Source organism: Lycium ferocissimum, chromosome 4, assembly GCF_029784015.1.
Source record: "Lycium ferocissimum isolate CSIRO_LF1 chromosome 4, AGI_CSIRO_Lferr_CH_V1, whole genome shotgun sequence".
In the NCBI taxonomy this organism is placed as follows: Eukaryota; Viridiplantae; Streptophyta; class Magnoliopsida; order Solanales; family Solanaceae; genus Lycium; species Lycium ferocissimum.
In genome coordinates this window covers 26336273-26357216 of record NC_081345.1, presented here as the reverse complement: position 1 = coordinate 26357216, position 20944 = coordinate 26336273, and the positions used below count along the sequence as shown (strand labels likewise).

The window sequence follows — 20944 nt, the reverse complement described above, 5'->3', positions numbered from 1 at the left end:
AGTTTCCTTCTCCACTTTCTTCAGAGTTTGCATCAATATTTCAATCGAATCACGTATTTGAGGCAGTGCAAGATTGCTGTATTCTTCTGGTGCGGCTGCTTCTTGGATACTAACTTTCCGTTCGGTCTGCATAGAACAGATGTGTAAACACTTTGATTCTTCCTTGTCTTTGCAGTATCGACTACATTGGATGAATTCAGCAGAAAAGGATGGTTCAGTAGCATGTTTGCGCCAATGCGTGCTAGGATTCTTGACTAGGCACATTTTCAGAAAATCTGGAGCTTCTTTCGACAACTTTGAATTCTGAAACTTTGGTTCCTCAAACCCGATTTTGTTCAACACACCATCATCTGCGTCTTCTTTGCTCCCTCAATTTTATTCCCACAGCGGTGTCCCTGTGAGTAATTCATAAACGGTATGGCCAAGAGCCCGAATATCAACCTGTGTCCCATACTCGCTATTAAGCATGGATTCAGGTGCCATATAACTTTCCATTCCTCTGATCAGTCCCTGTTTCTCGTTCATGCCCTGTTCCAATGTCACGGCGAGCCCGAAATTAGCAATCTTGGCAGTTTCATTGGTGCCCACGAGGAGAATATTGCCAGGCTTGATTTCGCAGTGAACATTCCTTTTCCGTTAATGTGACTGAGCCCTAAAAGAACATTCTTTGTGTGTTTCTTGACTTCAAACTCAGTCAGTCCTTCCGCTAAATTGGAGTTCTGAATACGATCAGCAAGGCTTCCACTGGATGCATATTCGAGCATTAAGTTGTAAAGGATGACGGCATCTTTTAATGTGAGATTATCTCCGAAGCAAGGAACAATGTATGGAGAGTCTTTGAATATACGTAGGAATCCCGCTTCTTCTTTCAACGATTGAGAAGAAGTGTGCATGCAAGATTTGATGGCAATCAGACACGGAAGAGTAACGCCATCAAGTTGTGTATTGGACGTAGAAGCTAATGAGACAATACCGAAACCACCTTTGCCAGAACTCTGACACTCTTATATTTGCGGTAGCCTATTCCTATTTTTTACTTTCTACACTATTCCTATTTTAATTATGTTTACAGGGTTGTTTCCTTTTTTTACCTTCTACACTATTCTTTGTTCCTTTTTCCTGTGTTTTTCTACTCCTTCAGGATTAACTTCCGTTTCATTTTAATTTTCCTAAATGAACTTTTTTAAACAAGATTAATATTCATCAAAAGAGCATAATTGTAGGGAGGGAAAATCAGTCAGATAGAAATAATAAATACTCCATGCATCCCAATTTAAGTGTCTTAGTTTGACTAGGTACAGAGTTTAAGAAATAAAGAAAGGCTTTTGAATTTTCTGGTCCTAAATTAAAGATGTGTATAATGTACTAAAATATCCATTAATCTTGTGGTTATAAATTTACCATGTAGGATGTTTGAATTGTCAACTTACTAAATTGGGACAAACCAAAAGGGAAAGTAAGACACTTAAATTGGGACGGAGAGAGTAAATTTAAATAAATGTTATCGAAAAATCAAAATAAAAGAGTTTAAGTATAATTTTAAAAACAACAGCAAGGTAAGTGTTATAAAGATAACTCTAAGAGGATGTCTATGTTTTCTTATTTAATACAATAAATAAATGTTTACTCATATGTGGAGTGTAAAAGAACAAAAGAAATACTCCAATTTTTTTTAATGAAATACTATAATCGTCCTCTTGATTTTGCTAAAAGCATGTATAATTACTAAATGATCAAGAAAAAAATTCTGTGTTAACACATAATTGTATAAAGTATGAAGATTTACAAAACTTCCCAGAGGGATGGGAGCCTAATGAATCTAACAGGCAAGAAGACCCTGGCCAATCCACGTGGTATGCTTGACGAACCTCAGCGACAGAGATATCGTAAATTGGTCTGCGGGCATCGCGATAAGTCCTTTATCCTACTATAGGTGTTGCGACAACCTTTACCAAGTCCGAACAATTGTCGATCACCAGATCTGCTAGTCTACAATATTCACCCCGGCCCACAAGCACAATCAGACAGACAGGGCTTTAGCGACAGGCAATTTCTAATTCCACTAATCAATCTAATTTATCAAATTTGAGATGAATTATTTACTTTCTTGCAATTCTTTACTTTTTAATTCAAATGTTACTTTACACAACAAATTTTACATAACCAATTATTTATCGTCTAATAGTTTAAAACTACTATTCGACATTACCACAATATATACACCTTAAGATCTTTCATGTGTGAAAAAAAAAGATGCAAGTATTATTTATTCAAATGAGACTAATATAAGGTCATAAGGAATGTAATTATTTATGTTTTAAGGAAGATTATAGAGCAAAACTCAAAGCATATATAGCAACTATCTTGAATTAATATGATTATTATGTACATTGTGTTTTAAATATGGAGGCATATATATAACCTTCAACTTCATGACTACATACACCATCTAATCCATTGTACAATTCTAGATTTAGAGCAATTCCTCCATATTCAACTCCCCTTGGTTCAGCCAAATACTACATACAATCACTCACAAAATAGTGAGTGCATTTTCAATTAGTATGATTTAAGTTATAGACACTGACAGTCTGAGGCGGAGTTAGGATTTTGAGTTTATGGATTCTAAATTTTAAAATAGATAGCTTACTATTCTGGATAAATTGTTTATACATATTAATCCATTTAAAAAAAAAAATAGTACAAAAAACTATATTAATAGCTAAAGGTGTAAAGATTTTGTGTTGTCCGTAAATTAATCATTTTTTGTACAGATTTCCCTTCAAAGGCGCTGGTCTTTAATTTTTGCGCCTCAAATTGCTGGTCTTTAATTTTTTCCCTTCACTTAAAAAGTCACCGAAAATACCCCGAGGTTCTAGGTAGAACCCCGCTCAGTTAAAAAAAACACAATTTCGCAAGGCAAGGCTTTGCAAAAATTCTACCTTATATAAGGCAGAATTTAGTTATACCTTAAGGCAAAAGTGAGTCTTCCGAAATTTTCAAGATAGATTTTTTTTTTTTTTTTTAACTCTGCTAGGATTCTATAGAAGTTAGGCCTTAACGCCTAATTTGCTACGAAATTCTGCCTTGCCAATTTTTTTCTACTCTGCTGGGGTTCGAATCCAAAATCTTAGGGGTATTTTCGGCCACTTAAAGTGCCGAAGGGCAAAAATTAAAAACCAGCAATTTGAGGGGCAAAAATTAAAGACTACCCCCGAATAAGGGCATTTGTGCGAATGACCCTAAATCAAGGAAAACAACACAAAATACCCCTAAAATGTAAAATATTTACCCGCCCATGCTCCCTCCTAAACTAATTTCACTTCTTACCCAACCGGCCGAAAATATTTACCCGAATACCCCCTCGCCTAAACCCCTTCCTCCATGATACAGTCGCAATATATTTATATATCATGATGGTATCATGGAGGACTAAGAGAAGGACTAAAATAGTCCTCCATGATATCGTCTCAGTATATTTATATACCACGATGGTATCACGGAGGACTGAGGAGTGTCTCATCGAAGTACTGAAGCAGTCCTCCACGATACCATCACAGTGTATGTATGTAAGATGATGGTATTATAGAGGGTTTTTTGAAAAGTGTGTCTTTTGTATAATGAGCATGATACCATCTCAGTATATCTATATAGCATGTTGGTATCATAGTTTTGGAGGCATTTCGGGCAAATAGTTTTAGAGGCATGAAAGTAAAAGGGAAAAGGGCGAGCACTTTTAAGGTTTTTTAACAGGTTAGCCCGTCCTAGCCCGTGGAAATTCAAAGCCTGTGAGTAGGGATGTGCATTATTCTGGTGAAACCGAGAAACCAAATCAAACCAAATTCTTTTGTTATTTAGTTTGATTTTGCGGTTTTCGGTTTGATTCAAATTTCAAATTTTAGTTTTTTGGTTTGGTTTCGGGTTTGATAAAAAAAAAAAAAAAAATAGATTATCTAATATACATTATGTTTATATATAACACATTTCCTTTTTTTTCTTGGTACATGGTTCGTAAAGAAATAAACTAGCATTATATAATACCTACATTCTGTTTTGATTATGATATCAGGTGTGCAAGTTTATTTTTGTTGACTTGTTCCATTATTGCTATCTTATCAGGGGTGTCTATTATTTCAATATGTGAAATTGGATTTAATAAAAGTATTTAAGAGATTTGACATTTCCACTTCTCATTCTTTGTAATAGTTATTCTTTTTTCGTCCTTAAAATATAACTATTCGATTATATTAGATCCATTTTCTTGAATGACAAAACCCTAAAACCAAAAAATAAAACCGGAAAAGTCGAATCAAAAAAAGAAAAACCGAATCAAACCAAATTTATTTTGGTTCGGATTGGGTGACATTTTTTCAAAACCAAAACCAAATAATGCAAAACCAAACTGAAAAAATGAATATGCACCCCTACGAGGGATGAGTTGGGTTGGGCTGAACCAGCCCGTGTTGACAACTCTATTCATGACATCCGTGATCGACATGGAATTGAATTATCTTTTCAATTTTTCCTTTGAAAAAAATAAAAATGGATTGATTATTTTTAGGTAATAATCTATTGCCATTTCCAATCAAATCTTGAAATAATATATTATTGTTTGTTTGAGTGTTCGTTCCAAGCGTTCTTGGATTTTCTTTCCTTTCATCTTACTTTTATCGTCTGGATCCACGTTTTATTGCAAAAATAATGTCGATGGCTAAAAGTTTTTTATTCTCTTTTTTAACGGAAAAGGGCCTAAAATACCCTTAAACTATTAGATTTAGTGCAAAAATATCCTCCATCCACCTTTGGGGCCTAAAATACCCTTGACGTTAACCTTTGGGCCTAAAATACCCCTGGCGTTAACTTTTGAGGCCTAAAATACCCTTATTTTTAACGGACCCATTTCAAGACCCAATTAACAATTTCATTTATTATGTGACAGCTTCTCATTGGTTAATAAAATAATTAACTTAAACTAATTAATCTCCCATTTAACCCGATCCAACTAATAAGCCCTACCCGCCCAATTAAATCCTCTTTTATCCATATCAAAAGAAACCCTCGAACCCATTCAACTAATAAGCCCGACCCTCAAACGGTGCCGACATTTGGATGGTGATTCAATCAATACATGAAACACCGAAAGAAACGAACCATGAAACAGAAATACACTGTTTCTATTTTATTTTAGTTCAAACTTTCAAAGTAGAATTAGTCAAACAACACCCTGTAAAAGTAATATTCTTTTCTATTTTCTTTTTTGCATTGCTATATATGTTTTGCTTCATACATTCATGATTCACCAATAAATAACTCAATATAAAAAAGGATCAGTTAAACTGATAAACCTTTACGTTCAAACACTTGAAGACTTACCAGAATTTGACTACAGGAGATTTCTTGTTAAAGGAAATTAAATACGTCATTTTCAGCTGAAATTACGACCATGAAACACCGTAAGAAACAAACCATGAAACAGAAACACACTATTTCTTTCAGTACTTCATGTATTGGTTGAATCACCACCCAAATGTCTGCACCGTTCGAGGGTCGGGCTTATTAGTTGAATGGGTTCAAGGGTCTCTTTTGATATGGATAAAAGGGGATTTAATTCAATGGTATGGCTTAGTAGTTGGATCGGGTTAAATGAGAGATTAATTAGTTTAAGTTAATTATTTTATTAACCAACGAGAAGCTACCACGTAATAAATGAAATTGTTAATTGAGTTTTGAAATGAGTCTGTTAAAAATAAGGATATTTTAGGCCCCAAAGGCGAATGGAGAGTATTTTTACACCAAATTTAATAGTTCAAGGGTATTTTAGGCCCTTTTCAGCTTTTTTAATTACTACTTGAAGTGCAGTCAAAATAATGCAGATGGCTGAAAACCGCTCCTAAAATACTGTGCAATGTATGAGAGGTGATGTGCAAAGTTGACCCACGTGGTTAAAGTACTCTTTTTTAATTACTACTTGAGCACGCATGAAGAAAGATCTAATACTGTCCGACACAATACGAGGAAATAACAACTTATTAATTTAGTACTACATGGGACTACTATTTATTACTGTAGTACTACTACTATTGAAGGCTTCTAGAAGTCATTTGTGACATTATAAAAGGCAACTAGAATTACTTGAAATTAAAGACATCCATCACCAATAGCTTTCTAATTTCCTTCCTGCTTGCTGCTTATCTATCAATGGAGATTTACAACTTATTTCCATTTCTCCTCTTCTTCTCCATTTTTATTATTGTTAGAAAATGGAAAAGCCAAAAACAAAAGTTGCCTCGAGGTCCGTGGAGACTCCCACTCATTGGGAGTTTGCATCACTTGGTTAGTGGAGAAAATCCACATAGCATTTTTATAGATCTAGCTCAAAAGTATGGCCCTGTCATGTACTTGCAACTTGGGGAAGTTCCTACAGTGATCATATCATCATCTTCTATGTCAAAAGAAGTTTTAAAAACTCACGTCTCGCCTTTGCTAGTAGGCCGCAGTTTACATCCTCAGATATTGTCATGTACAGTAACAAAAGCATTGCGTTCGTGGAATATGGTGACTACTGGAAACAAATGCGGAAAATTTGCATAATGGAACTTCTAAGTGCAAAGATGGTCAAGTCATTTAGCTTGATTAGAAAAGCTGAGCTTTCGAGTGTGCTTTCATCGATTGATTCCGTTGGGGGTACATGTGAAGTGAACATGATGGAAAAAATTGTTTGGTTTACGAGCTCAATGACATGTCGATTAGTGTTTGGGAAATTGGTGCAGAGATCGAGACGAGTTGATAAATTTGATGAAAGATGCATTGTTTTTAGTGGGAGGATTTGATGTGGGTGATTTATTCCCCTCATGGAAGTTACTTTACAAGATGAGTGGGGCAAAGTCTAAATTGGTAAAGATGCATCAAAAGATTGATTCAGTTCTGGAAAGCATCGTTAATCAGCATATTAAGAATCGAGCAACCGGGAGCAGTGGAAATGGTGCGTATGGAGGTGAAGATTTGGTTGATGTTTTCCTAAGAATTAAGGAGAATGAAAAACTTCAATTTCCAATCACCATTGACCACATAAAAGCTGCGATTTTGGTAAGTAATTCCCCCCATCTCTTAATCTTTGCTTCCTTTGTATTTCCATTTTCTCTTTAACTTTTGTTTTATACTCCATAAAGCAAGCACAATGAGGACTAATTAAAGATTTATGTTGATTTATCCATAATCACCTTATAACTAGTAACGTTGACCTGTGTTAATCTTGTATGGTCCTGACAACACAACTATTATGCAGGACATGTTTACTGCTGGGACGGAAACTTCATCTACAACTATTATCTGGGCATTGTCAGAATTGATGAAACACCCGAATATTATGTCCAAGGCGCAAAGCGAAGTGAGACAAGCCTTCAAAGAGAAAATGAATTTTGATGAAGAAGATCTTGATAATTTGCCCTACCTAAAGTTAGTGATTAAAGAAACAATAAGGCTACACGCTCCAAGTATAGTGCACGGAGAACGTAGAGAAGAAACAATTGTTAATGGATATACAATACCTGCTAAGGCCACAATACTAGTCAACACATGGGCAATGGGAAGAGATCCAGAAATTTGGGACGAACCTGAAAGTTTTATACCAGAGAGATTTGAAAATTCTAAAATTCTCCAATCGATTATTTGGGAAATAACTATGAGTATCCTCCATTTGGTGCAGGAAAAAGGATTTGTCCAGGAATGCAGTTTGGTTTAGTTAATGTTAAACAACCTCTGGCCCGACTCCTTTACCACTTTAACTGGGTACTTCCAAATGGGACTAGTCCAAAAGATTTGGATATGAGTGAGAAAAGTGGATTAAGCGCAGCGAAAGAGAAAGATCTCTACTTAATTGCCAATACGGATCAAAGTTTGGATGTCGTGCTTTAAGTGATGAAAATGAGCAAACAGTAAGCTTCACAATTTGTTATTCTTCATCTCCTTTTAGTTTGGTGTTAATTTATGTCTCCCTTTTTTCTTTGAAGTTTACCTTCAAAATGAGCAAAGAATAAGCTCCATAGTTGGTTTTACGGTTTTTGTTCAAAAGGTCAGATCACCGAAAAATCTGTTTCGACGTTTTGTGTAGTATGTAATAGTATGATCAAATTTATTACCAAAAAAAAAAAAATGATCAAATTAATTTTGTTTCTCTTTTTCTAAGGTTACTCGGGTTGCTTCTCAAGTTGTCATAGGTTGATAATCAGTATAAAATTGATTAATAGATCCAAATGAAAGGAATATTCATATAGCTAATTTAAACTGATTTTCATTTATTAGTTAACCGATCTTTAATTTTTATTAGGTAAATAATTACTGTATTTTGATTTCTCACCCGGTATTTGATATTTTTTTTTTTTTTTGGGTACGACTAATCCAAAATAGCATTTAGAAGTTTCACTTAGGAGGTAAAACGCTTTCCACTGAAATCCACTCCATTCACACGATAATTCGAACCCGCTGACTAAGAATGGAGAAACCCTTTAATGACTTAGGTAAACATATTGTTATTAGGTAAACTTTTATTCCCTCTGTCCCATATTACTTGGTTACTTTCCCTTTTGCACGCCCCTTAAGAAATTATAAATAAAAGATGTATTTTACTATCTTACCCCTATCTCTCTTCAATAAATACATTCCAATCAATATTGACTATTTTGAAGAACATTTAATACTAAGGGTAAGATTAGAAAGATTTAATTAATTTTATCTTGATTTTGTAAATGAACAAGTAATTTGGAACATATATTTTTAGTAATATGGCCAAGTAATATGGGATGGAGAGAGTATTTAATTAGAAAAAAAGATTCTATTTAATATCCTCCATCGAGCATAGTTTCCACGGAGACAATTATCTGCCGATTAATATGAAATAATTTGATGCCTTTGTCCTCTCAGGCTTCCAAAATAGAAGTATTAATTATAACTAGAAACGAGTAGTACTAGAAAAACAGTAATAATCTCAAGATGCTTTTTCTTTAAATGTCATTAATGATCAAACCAATGTTAATTTTTCAAATTAAGACAATCCATATTTACAGAATCCAAACAAGGTTCTCTAAATCCTTGAAACCACCAAAAACAGCTGTTCCCTACCCATTAAAAGAAATATCATCCCTTAAAGAAGTCTCTACAAATACTCTAAAAAATCACTTGTGATACCTCTCGAACCAAACCCGAAAAATCGATGTGTTAATTTTGTTCATTAATCGAAAGCTCGCGAATGGAAGAAAATGGAGAAAACACTTGTGATCAGGTGGAACAAGAACCAGCACTGAAAATCCAGAGGGAAGAAGAGGAGGCATATAGATTGTATACAGGGAATCATGAAGAGAAACCAACTAAAACTGAAGTTTTTGGTTGGTATTTGTATGGAATGTGCTCTTATTTTATTCACACAGTTTTGATTCCCATTGTTTTTCCTCTCATCCTCAGCCAAACTGTGTCCTGGCCATCACAGCCGCAACAAAGTCTTGTCAAGAATGCCAGGGGCCTCGAGTGCAGACCGAGGGAGTTACAACTGTAAGTGCACCAATTAATTAAGACACATCTTGAGTGATACGAACAAAGGCGGAATTAGAATTTTGAGTTAAAAGATTCTAGATTCTAGAGAACGTAGGGGTAAATTATTTAATACATATCAGGTAGATTTCTAAAAAAAGAATACAGGGTTTGAATCAAAGCTATAGGATTCTGCCGAATCCGTTAGCAGAATTGTAACTCCGCCATGATGTTATATATCACGCAAAAAATCTTATACACATCTGGTGTTTACCCCAAATAAATTAATGTATTACATATGTTTTGTACATACACTTCTATTACTTGCTCATGATTAATTAATATGTATTCTAACATTTCATTGTACCATGTGCAAGTCTAATTCAGTTAAAATAATGTTTTGATCATTTCAGTGCAAAAGAAAGGTCACATAGGCTATAGTTCTTGCTAGATTGGAAATTCTATAGCTAGTTATATACTAATCTAGTATCTCATCGAAATATTTAATTAGATGGTTGGTTAACTTACAATGACACTACCTACCTATGTTAAAGGGGATATCTGCCTAATTGAGGGAACTTTTTGATATTTGTCCTTCAGTGGTGATGCTGTAGGTAGTGAAGAATGATCTTACTATATTAGCTGCAAACTAATTGCGTCGCAATTGCTGCATACTCAGGCTATGAAATTTCCCATGTTTTATTGATTTTACATAGCACTTAGTTTGTGCAATACCTTTTCTATAACAAGAATTTGATTGGGGAATAACTATGATTAATTCAATCTGTCCAATTCCAGGTATGAAATGTTAACAAATCATAAAATGAAGGTCTCCGTTGTTGAATTTTCAGCACTGGAGTGGACTTCAGTTTCTTGGCTTATAGGCCTAATTCTGGCTGCACCAGTTCTTGGAGTTTTATCCATCCACCTAGACTACGGCAGGAAGCAACGGTTCATTTCTGCTGCAGTAACAGCCGTTGGAGCTGTGTTCTGCCTTCCTGCTGGATTTTTCAAGACTAGATGGATTTTTCCACCTTATATCGCGGCTGTTGTTGCAGCCAACACAATAGCCGGAGCCTGCCATGCCCGTCACCTTGGCTTAATGGTTCGTGGACTTGTCGGTTCACATATCCGAAAAAGACAATTCCCGGATAGAAGAGCTGTGGCTAGTTGGCTTTCTCTTCATTCCACTGCTGCAGGTTGCTTAGGTGCTGCTGTAATCTCTGCTTTTACTTACCATATGCTCGGGAAATCTGATGACAGCTTCACTAGCTTGTGGGTTGTCGCGATATTTAGTGGCCTAACATGGTTCATTGGAATTGTTCATATTATAAGCACAAATAGACCTGGTCCTAATGCAAATTTGCCACCAAATTCCATTCCGAAAACTCATGTCTTGTCCATTTTCAAGTACCCTCATGCAACTGGAAGCCTTGCTGGAGTGTTCCTTTCGTCCTTCACAACAATGTGCATATTCACAGGAGGAACTTTGTATTCAATCGGAGACCTATGTGTAACGCCGGTGAACATTTTGTATATTTGGCTGACCTATTTCATATTCCCTTTGATTTCTCTTCCATTGGCTCATCCACTGCAGCTAATCATGAGGGCTGATGCTGTGAAAATGCAGCTTCTTGGGTTCTTGTTATCAGCAGCTGTTTCTGGATTCGGATTTTATTATCACCATCATAATTGGAATAAGGTTCATATACTTATCTTTGCTGCAGTTCAGAGTAGTGCAACAGGGCTTTTGCATGCATTTGGAAGAGTGCTTTGGTTGGATTGCTCACCAGCAGGAAAAGAAGGTGCTTTCTCAGTGTGGTTCTCATGGATGAGAGCTTTAGGTACTTGTGCAGGTTTTGCACTTGCATCAGCTTTCCCTGGAAACATCAGCAAATCATTTGGGATAGCATTTTGTGCTGCAATTTTAGGGAAAATTATCCTCATTTTTGGGAATATCAGTAACTTTGCAGGAGCTAAAGCTGCTGGACATGTGAGAGAGCATAGTGAAAAAGGATCACCAATAACTTTGGGTGCAGGTGCTAAAGCTGTTGGACATGTGAGGGAGCATAGTGAAAAAGGATCACCAATAACTTTGGGTAGTGGTGTTGAAGGGAAGATACCTTTATCTACAGAAGTCCAAGAACAAGAAGTGAGAGTTCAACTATAGTTGCTTTCCCTTTTCCGCTTTGTGGCTCAGACTCTTCAAAAATGTTGCAGCACCCATGTCGAATCCTCCAAAAATGCATTATTTTTGGAGAATCCAACACGCACCCATCCACATTTTTATTAGTTTGAGCAACATGGCTTCTCTGTCCTTTTTCCAGAAATTTATGTTGGATTATTTTAAAATAAATTACTTCCATCTTGTTCATGTACCTAGTAAACTTTTTACCCACACCTATGTGTCATGGATTTTGGTTTGTAAGCTTCATTCTTTTCTTGTGAACAGAGAACAAATTAAGAAAAACTGTGTTTTTACTTGCTGTGGGTTCTTGTAGGGAAGTGAGAGTATCAAAATGGTAACTAGAGCTAGATTTTGTTTTCACATTTAAGGAGTTCCAATTACTCTGCAAATGGAAGGTTGATGAGAACTTTACATATCTCATCCATCCCAAGATAGAATGTGGCTAGTTGATGACTACAATCAAACAATAGAATTGAGGGTAATTGAGGAGAACAACTATACGGTTCAGTTCTCGAGGGGAGATAAAGAATTGGTGGTAATTATATAGTGCAATTATCAAATGACTTTTCAAACAAGAGAGTTGATAAATTGCCAATTTGATCCAAATTTGGCCACACTTATGTCAAAATCACCATAACCTCTATTGTACAATTTTAAATTAAGATAAACTTTGAGAAGAAAAGATAGAAATGATATTAAGTAAGCATAAATTATTAAATTTGACCTAAATAGTCATATGAATTTACCTCATTTGAGCCATTGTGGCCAAAATAGTGTGGCAAAAAGATCTTATTGTTCAAATTATATCCCTTGTATACACATGTATTGTCACACATGTTGATGACTAGCTACAATCAAACAATTGAATTGAGGGGAATAACTATACTATTCAATTCTCGAGGGGAGATAAAGAATTGGTGGTAATTATATAGTGCAATTATCCAATGACTAGGGGTGTACAAAGTAAACCGACAAACTGCACCAAACCGATAAATCGAGTCAAACCGGAAAGAAAAAAAAAAAAAAACCCGACTAGCGGTTTGGTGTTGAAAAAAAAAAACCAGACCATAATTGGTTTGGTTTGGTTTTAACTAAAAAAAGTCAAACCGAACCGAATCAACCTGACATTACATGTATTCAATTTTTAAAATATTTTATACATAAAAATATTTATGTGTAATGTAATTTATAAATATTTCTTAAATTTTTTCGTAGTTTTTTATCTATTATCATATTATTCAAGTTTGAACTTAGAATTTTGAATGTCAATAAGTTTTATATCCTATGAATGTTAGTAACTCAAATAAAGTCCAAACCAAAACCAACTCAACACTAATGCTAACAAAAGAAATTCAATTTACCACTAGGAATGACAATAATGTTGGATATCTATTCTTTAGTTTTCCATAATTTATTTAGAGAGTGAAAATACATAACTTAAGTTTTTTTTCTTTGTCATGTAATTAATACTTATTAGCTGTACTTATTTTAGCATGACTTAGTATTCTTAGATTATGGTCATTTTCTTTATGGCTTGTTAATTAGCAATATTTATTTTAACTGATTTATTAGCTTTTGTTGAATATTTTAATACAATGTCATCACTCTTCTCACATTTTGTGTTATTATCTTAAGAAACACCTTAATTATATAGTTGTATCTTAAAGAAATATTTGAAGTAAAAGTTATTTGTTTTGTATCAAGACTATTCCCAAAAAAAAAAACCCGAAAAACCCCAGAAAACCGAATAACTCGAGAAAACCTGAGGCTGAAAAACCCGAATTTTATTGGTTTGGTTTGGTGTATAAATTTAAAAACCAGACGCAATTGATTTGGCTTAATGTTTAAAAAATCCGAACCAACCCGGTCCATGTACTCCCCTACCAATGACTTTTCAAATTATATCCCTTATGTGCACATGTATTGTCACACATTAAATTTAATGTACACATTCATTTTGAAAAAAGTTTTTTTTTTTTTTATTTACAATTAGCTTTTATATAAACTAAAAAAGATTAAATTATATAGTTACACTTATACAACCAAACATGATACTGAAAATTACACTATGATTACGTTATGACAAACAAATTACAGTTCAGGTCATTATGGTTTCCAAACTCGCGCGAAGTTCTGCTCATGTCTTAGGCTTCCACAGTTTGCAGCTTGGGCATGTTGTCAACTTTAGCTGCACATGTATTATTATCATTCGGGCATGATGCTACGTTTACTTTGTCTGAGCAAACCAGTAAACCAAGCTTTACAATGTCAATAATCTGTTCTTGTGTGAGTTCTGGAAGCTTCTTATTACTAGTATTCATGTTCTCATCCAGCACAATGATGGCAGGCTTTTGTATCTCTGGAAGTTTCTGCTCCTTTATGATAGCCTTCTCTTTTTTGCTGTATATTGCATAGAGCACCATTTGGAGAATACCAAAGATGAATCCCAAGACGTTTGGAGCCTATAAGACAAGTTGGAAAGTAGATAAAATTTTATGAGTGGAAAAAGAATTCACTTGAAAACTCATCTTCAATGTTTTTTTTCCAAACTTTCAGCTAGCCAATATATAACCAAACATTGTTTCGAAAATTTTATATGGACAGACGAACCCATAGTACTTACAGCAATGTTAACGTCTTTTAGTAGAAGACCATAGAAGAACCACATGACAGCACTTAATGTGAGAAAAACTGATAGGAGAAGTGGCATGTATTCCACACTCTTTGTTTTGATTACTTGTCTCTGCATAAAATGAGAAAAAATTAAATTAATTAGAGAAATCACAAAAGATGACTTAGTTATGAAGTTCTGAATTTTTGCAGGTAAAAAGCTCACCACAATGCCTAAGGGTGCTACAAACACACACAGGGAAAATATAAGACAAATCCATCCAACTACTTGTCCACGAACTGCCCCTTTGAATAGAAATTGAGTAACGAGGATAATTGCACCAAATCCACCCACCACTGATAACAAGAGCATCTTTATAGTTTGAACCTGCATTAAATAAAGGGATTTTTACACAACAGTCCATTACAAAATAACTCTAGCTAGCCTTATTTTAGAATAAATTTTAACCAGTATGCAGTGCATAATTAATGTAGCTGTATACATATTATATACTGATTATACACTTATTATGTACTTGTTGTACACCAACGACCACTACAAATTGTTACGACTAGGAGGGTAATTTTTTAACCTGCTGGTTAAAAATGTCAAGAAGATCAAAGTTATAGTTTTCTCCCTTTAGGAAAAGAAAAGGAACGAACGTAACTTAAAAGTAAAAGTAGAAAAGCTTACCCTGGCTTTCTTTGGTGCGTAGAAAATGTAGAAACCAACGTAAATAGTTTCAATGAAGCAGCCAAATGAGTTAATAGTGATGAGAAGGGTGGTGTTGGTTTTGAGAAATGCATAGTAAATCCAAAGCACGGAACTAAAGAGAGCAACCACGTATGGAATTGACTGATATCCTTCTGTTGATTTCTTCTTGTAAATCCTATAAAACGTGGGCCTGTAAGTATGAAAGTATAATATTAGTGAGATTATAAGCAAAATAAAATATTAAACATGTTTTGAAAAAAAATATAAGCAGATGGAGACTCACAGTGGAGAAAGGAATACAATGAACGAGACGATGTTACCTGCAAATTGCAAATAAAAGAAAAAGGAAATACACAATGAGTTTAAACTCAAAAACTTTGAACATATGACTGGGAAAACGGCACCATGCAAATTAAAAACATGGGTCGTGTAAATTATTGAGAATATGTTGGAATCAGAGGCGAATTCAGGATTTGAAGTTTATTATATGTACATGTTCAGTGGATTTGGACCAAAGTTTGGATTTGGACCAAAGTTAATTAATGAGTTCTACTAAATTTGTACTTCCCATGCTAGCTCTGCCCCTGATGCCGGTTTTATGTAATGACGATAACATATTGCATTACTTCTAATATTCATTAATGAATCCAATAAGTTTTACTAGTAACAATTAGGAGCAAGAACGAAAAAGAGGTAGTACTGTATTTACCTAGGACACCAAAAGCAAAAGCCCAGTGACCACAAATACCAGCCATATCTCTTTTCTGTTTTTGTTAACCAAAGAATTGCAAATCTCTCGACCAAATGAATTGCAAGAGACCAAGAGTTGCAAATGATTAGCTAGTTCTACTTGATAGTGAAATGAGGAATGCTTGGTTGACACATTTATATATAGGCAAGGGGTGGGAAAGTAGGTGCAAGAGGCATGGATATGTCTCTTTTTTCTCTATTCTATTTGGACAAATATTCTATTTAAAAAAAAAAAAAAAAAAAAAGAAGTGCAAACAGGCACTCTGATCAGTATTAAAGGTGAAATGGCAATATCAATTTTAAGGGTCCCAAGACTCTCTTTTATTATGTCATTACACAATCTTTAGAGGCACTACGTAGTAATGCTTACTATTTTCTCATGCTTTAATATTTTGGAGGGATGTGATTCTACTTTATTTGTGTACAGAATGAACTTTAATCAGCTATAAAGCAATATATGAAATGATGGAAGGGCCTTTAAATGCCTGCCATTAAACATGGGTAAATTTTACAAATTCTCACTTAACTATAGGTGAGAATTTGTCACTTAAAAGTTTTATCACCTTGATATTTGGTCACAATAGTCGGAAAATAAAACCTCCAATGTGTTTTGCCCCGTCTTTTTTACTTATTTCATTTAATCAAATGACCATAAAAGAGAAAGACAAATAGAGATTCACCAATTAGCTCTTGGCTAGATTATTTTTTTTTTCCTCATTACTTCTTTTATATAATTTGTCAGAATATATTTTAGAATCAACAAAATATTTTTTTATTTTCACCATTAGTAGTATATATATAAGTTAAATGCAAAACAAAATAATGACAATATAACCAAGGGAAGAGGCAAATCTAAGTCATTAAATGAAATAAACTGAAGGTTATATTATTTTAATTCAGTTTGACACTTGAGTGGTTGCAATTGTTTACTGTTAGAACTTTGAAGTATGATTTTCTCAAATATATGTTTTTTCTTAAATATGATGTATATATGCATGACTCTTCGGTTCAAAAAAAGGAAAAACAGTTTCAGCGTATATCGTACTTTGTGAACTTTTAAGTGTTTTAGTGCAAAATTTTAAAGTCAATTTTCATTTTTACTTGGATAATCGTAACGATTTTTTTTTACACTTCCTCCAAATTTAATAGACAGAGTTTGTTAACTATCTGACGACGGGTAAAAGTGTTCGGTTTTTACCAACTTAAAGGATCAAAACTGTCCAGGAATATAATCAAGGGACTACGTACGTTGAATCTAACGTCAAACATAGGGGATGATTATTGTTATTTTCTCTTTTGTTCTCTATTTGTATTTGGACAAATATTCAATTAAAGAAAGTGCAAAAAAGGACACTGAGTAGTAAAGGTTCAATGGCAATATCAATTTCAAGGGTCCCCTGACTCCCTTTTATTATGTCATTACACAATCCTTAGGAACACTACTAAGGATTAGACCTCGTGCTTTAAATTTATGGAGGGGCTTGGTTCTATTTTATTAGCGTATAAAATGAACTATTAATCAGCTTTAAAAATCCAGAAATGATGAAGGGACCAATTATTGCTTGCCATTTGGCATCAATAATAGAGTTACATGTAGTTGTGGCTATTGAGGAGATCAGCTTGCTGCAATGGCTGATGAAAAGCCGGATATGCTTTGCTTTGCATTGCTTTATTAGACCTGTCTTGTCCTGGTGACTTGTCATTTATCTGTATACTGTATATATGATGAAATTAGATGGATTCCAATTAAAAAAAAAAAAAAAAAAAGATGGATTCCAGTTCCTCTGTTTATCTGCAATTGCCGGTGACACGTTTAACAAGAGTTTATCGATATAACCGGAACAGCAACTTTTCCATATACCTTGACGTTTCCTTTTTTCTTGTTTTTTATTGGATGAGATACATTTTCTTTGTCCCAGAAAACAATAATCGTGCATGGTAGACAACGACGAATTAAAGTTTAAGGTTTTATGGATAGTGTTCTCCCAACTTCAACAACCACTACATATCTCATGCATGAATTAGGAGTATAAGCTTTTCTCAATCAATGATTGGAACATTTCACACACCATCTTCTCCCTCTTGCTTTATAATTACTCTTTTGGGAATGTGTTGAATATAATTATGGTTGTTTTTGGCAAGCAAGTGATTTTCTTACTTGTTTTCTGTTGTTTGGTGGTAAGTAGAATATATTGACTAAAGAGTACTTATATATATCTAGGGCAAATAGTAGGGATTGTGGTCGAGTGGGGTTGGATGTTTTGGGAATGGTAGGGGACAATTCTTTTGCAGAATACTACTTATGAAACTTGTACTTCCATCAGCAATGTAATTATCTTAATTTTTAGAAATTTATTTTCCTAGAAAAAATATTTTGACCAATTCAGCGTGAAAAAATCGAATAATATTTTCCAGAAACGTTTTGCTGCAAACCGGACGCAGCCTACATCCTAGTCAGGAAATAGAGCACTTTGCTTTGATGTTAATCTGATTCAAAGGTTGATATTACAATAACGCTTGTTGTCACTTTGAACGTTCTTGCTTTAATCTCTTAGGGGTCGTTTGGTGCATGGTATAAGCTGGGATATCCCAGCACTAATTTTTTGTATCATGTTTGGTAGAAGGTATAAATTTATATTGAGATAAATTTATACCTTGTACCAAACAAAGTATAAAATGCATTCCAACTTAAAAGATGGGATATCCCTTCTTATCCCACTTGTCCCAAGAGATGGGATAAATTAGTCCCGGGATTACAATCCGGGGATAATTTTGGCTACCTACCAAACGATCCCTTAGTATAATAATACAATGTCTGCGCATTTTCGTTTCATGTAAAAAAGAAGATTAAAAATTGAGAATTGAGATCAAAAGATGCATCTTAATCGAACATCTATATTCTTAGATCATGAAATCCCGGGCAATTCTGCGAATTGCCCATTTTTTGGGGTGGTCTTTAAATTTTACCCCTCATATTTGTAATCTTTAAATTTTGTCCTTCGGCTAAAATCCATGGGTTACAGGTTCGAACTCCCACTCAATCAAAAATTAAAAAAAAAATCGCAAGACAGAGTTTGAATTTCGCTATGCCCCCACCGGCAGAATTTTAGTTATGTTTAACCAAAAGTCTGGGGCAGACTTTGCCTTGAAGCATATATATTTTTTTTTTACTTTTCAAGGTAAACTTTTAGTTATGCCTTAACTATAAGTGTGCCCCATAAGGCATAACTAAAAGTATGTCCCATAAGGCGGAACTTTTCCTTAAGGAATAACTAAAGTTATGCCGGACTCGACATAACTATAAGTTCCGCCTTATAAGGCAAAGTTTATGCCTTAAGGAAAAGTTCCACCTTAGGGGCATACTTTTAGTTATGCCTTAACTAAAAGTCCGCTCCATAAGGCATAACTAAAAGTATGCCCAATAAGGCGGAACTTTACCTTAAGGCATAACTAAAAGTTTATCTTATAAGGCAAAGTCTATGTCTTAAGGAAAAATTATGCCTTATGGGACATATTTTTAGCTATGCCTTAATTAAAAGTCTGCCCCATAAGGCATAACTAGGACGAGACTTTTAGTCAAGGCTTAACTAAAAAAGTCTCGTTTATAAGATGCCGCACCAGCATACTCTTGTTAAGGAATAACCAAAGTTATGCCGGACCCAGCATACTTATGCCAAGTCTGCCCATAAGGCATGACGTATCATGCCGGTCCGCAAGATAATCTCTTGGTTATTCCTTAACAAGTTGTATACGCCGGGTCCAAAGCATACAAAACCCAAACCTCGTCTCGCGATTTTTTTTTTTTTAATTTATGCTTAGTGGGTTCGAACCCGTAACCTCATGATTTCGTCCGGCTCGGTGATCGCAACGCGAAGAGGCAAAAATTAAAGACCCGCAATACGGGGGCAAAATTTAAAGACCACAATATGAAGGGCGAAAATTTAAAAAAAGACTAACCCCAAAAAAGAAGGGCAATCCGCGCAAAAAAATGTGAAACCCCACCCATTAAAAAAGAAAAAGTCAATTTCTTGTCATTCTCAAGCCCAATTTCTTGTCATTCTCAAGCCTTTAGCTAGTAAGAGGAAAATAAAGCATGGACTCTTCTTCTTGGTATTGGCATATGCTGAATTCATATGTTTCTATCTTCACAATTAAGTGGATTTAACATTAGTTAGTTTGAATATTTGATAGTAAATCAGGTGTTTATCAATGGGTAACCTGATTGCGTTCACATTTTCCATAGATTAGCATTTAAGACACTTTTAATGAGCCGGTTAGCACCTCGTCAGCAAATACCTATAAAAACTAATGTGTACTACTAATTAACAATCTGTTGCGGAAAACGACATAGGGTGTGTTCGGTAGGGAGGAAAATGTTTTTCTGCAAAATGTGTTTTTGAAAAATAAGTAAATTTCTAATTATTTTCTCATGTTCGTTTGGATAGCGGAAAAGAAGTGAATTTCTTATTTATTTTCTCATGTTCGTTTGGTTGGTAGAAAACATTTTCAGGAAAATACCCATCCAAGCCCCCACAGCTCCACCCCAACCCCACCACGCCATACCACACCAACCCTCCACCCCACCCCCACCCTTGCTCCCCCACCCCCGCCCCCACCCCCAATTTTTTTTTTGTTTGGAAGTTTTTAATTTTTTTTTTCGAATTTTCTAAACCACCACATCCCTTCCATCGCTCCCCCCCCCCCCCCCCAAACAATTTTTTTTTTTTTGAATTTTAAATTTTCTTTTCTTGGTTTTCTATACCACCACAATCCCCCATCCTCGCGTGACCCCCCCCCCCCCTCTCTCCCCTTCCCGCTCCAAAAAAAGTTTTAAAAGTTACTTTTTTCAGATTTTTACACCACCCATCCCCATGACCCCACCACCCCCTCCAATAACCACGCAAAACTTTGCAAAACTTTCAATTTTTATAATTTTTTAATAAAGATAAAATTAAATAGGAAGTGGAAAATTTGGGAAAAGGTAGGGGTGCGTGAGGGGGATGGGTGTAGAGAATCAAAAAAGAAAACTTTTCAAAACTTCTAAAAAAAAAACTAATTTTTTGGAGAGGTAGGGTGTCGAGAGGGGTGGTCATGGGGAAGGGTGGGGTGACAAAAAATAAAAATAAAAGAAACTTTTAAAACCATTTTTAAGAAAAAAG

General features: G+C 34.8%; 1 protein-coding gene and 2 pseudogenes across 1 annotated transcript; 1 reads left to right on the top strand and 2 right to left on the bottom strand.

Moving 5' to 3' along the window:
- Positions 1-32: 32 nt before the first annotated feature.
- On the bottom strand, positions 33-3555 carry LOC132053880 (mitogen-activated protein kinase kinase kinase 20-like; annotated as a pseudogene).
- A 2590-nt stretch (positions 3556-6145) lies between these two features.
- Positions 6146-8097, top strand: LOC132054508 (cytochrome P450 71D7-like; annotated as a pseudogene).
- Positions 8098-13633: 5536 nt separating this feature from the next.
- Positions 13634-15903, bottom strand: LOC132051997 (bidirectional sugar transporter N3-like). Its single transcript, XM_059443314.1, has 6 exons — positions 15745-15903; positions 15319-15355; positions 15015-15225; positions 14547-14708; positions 14334-14453; positions 13634-14172 (listed from the first exon to the last, which is right to left on the bottom strand). The coding sequence occupies exons 1-6, from the start codon at positions 15788-15790 to the stop codon at positions 13855-13857; spliced, it is 894 nt and encodes a 297-aa protein (XP_059299297.1). The 5' UTR covers positions 15791-15903; the 3' UTR covers positions 13634-13854.
- Between the last annotated feature and the right edge of the window lie 5041 nt (positions 15904-20944).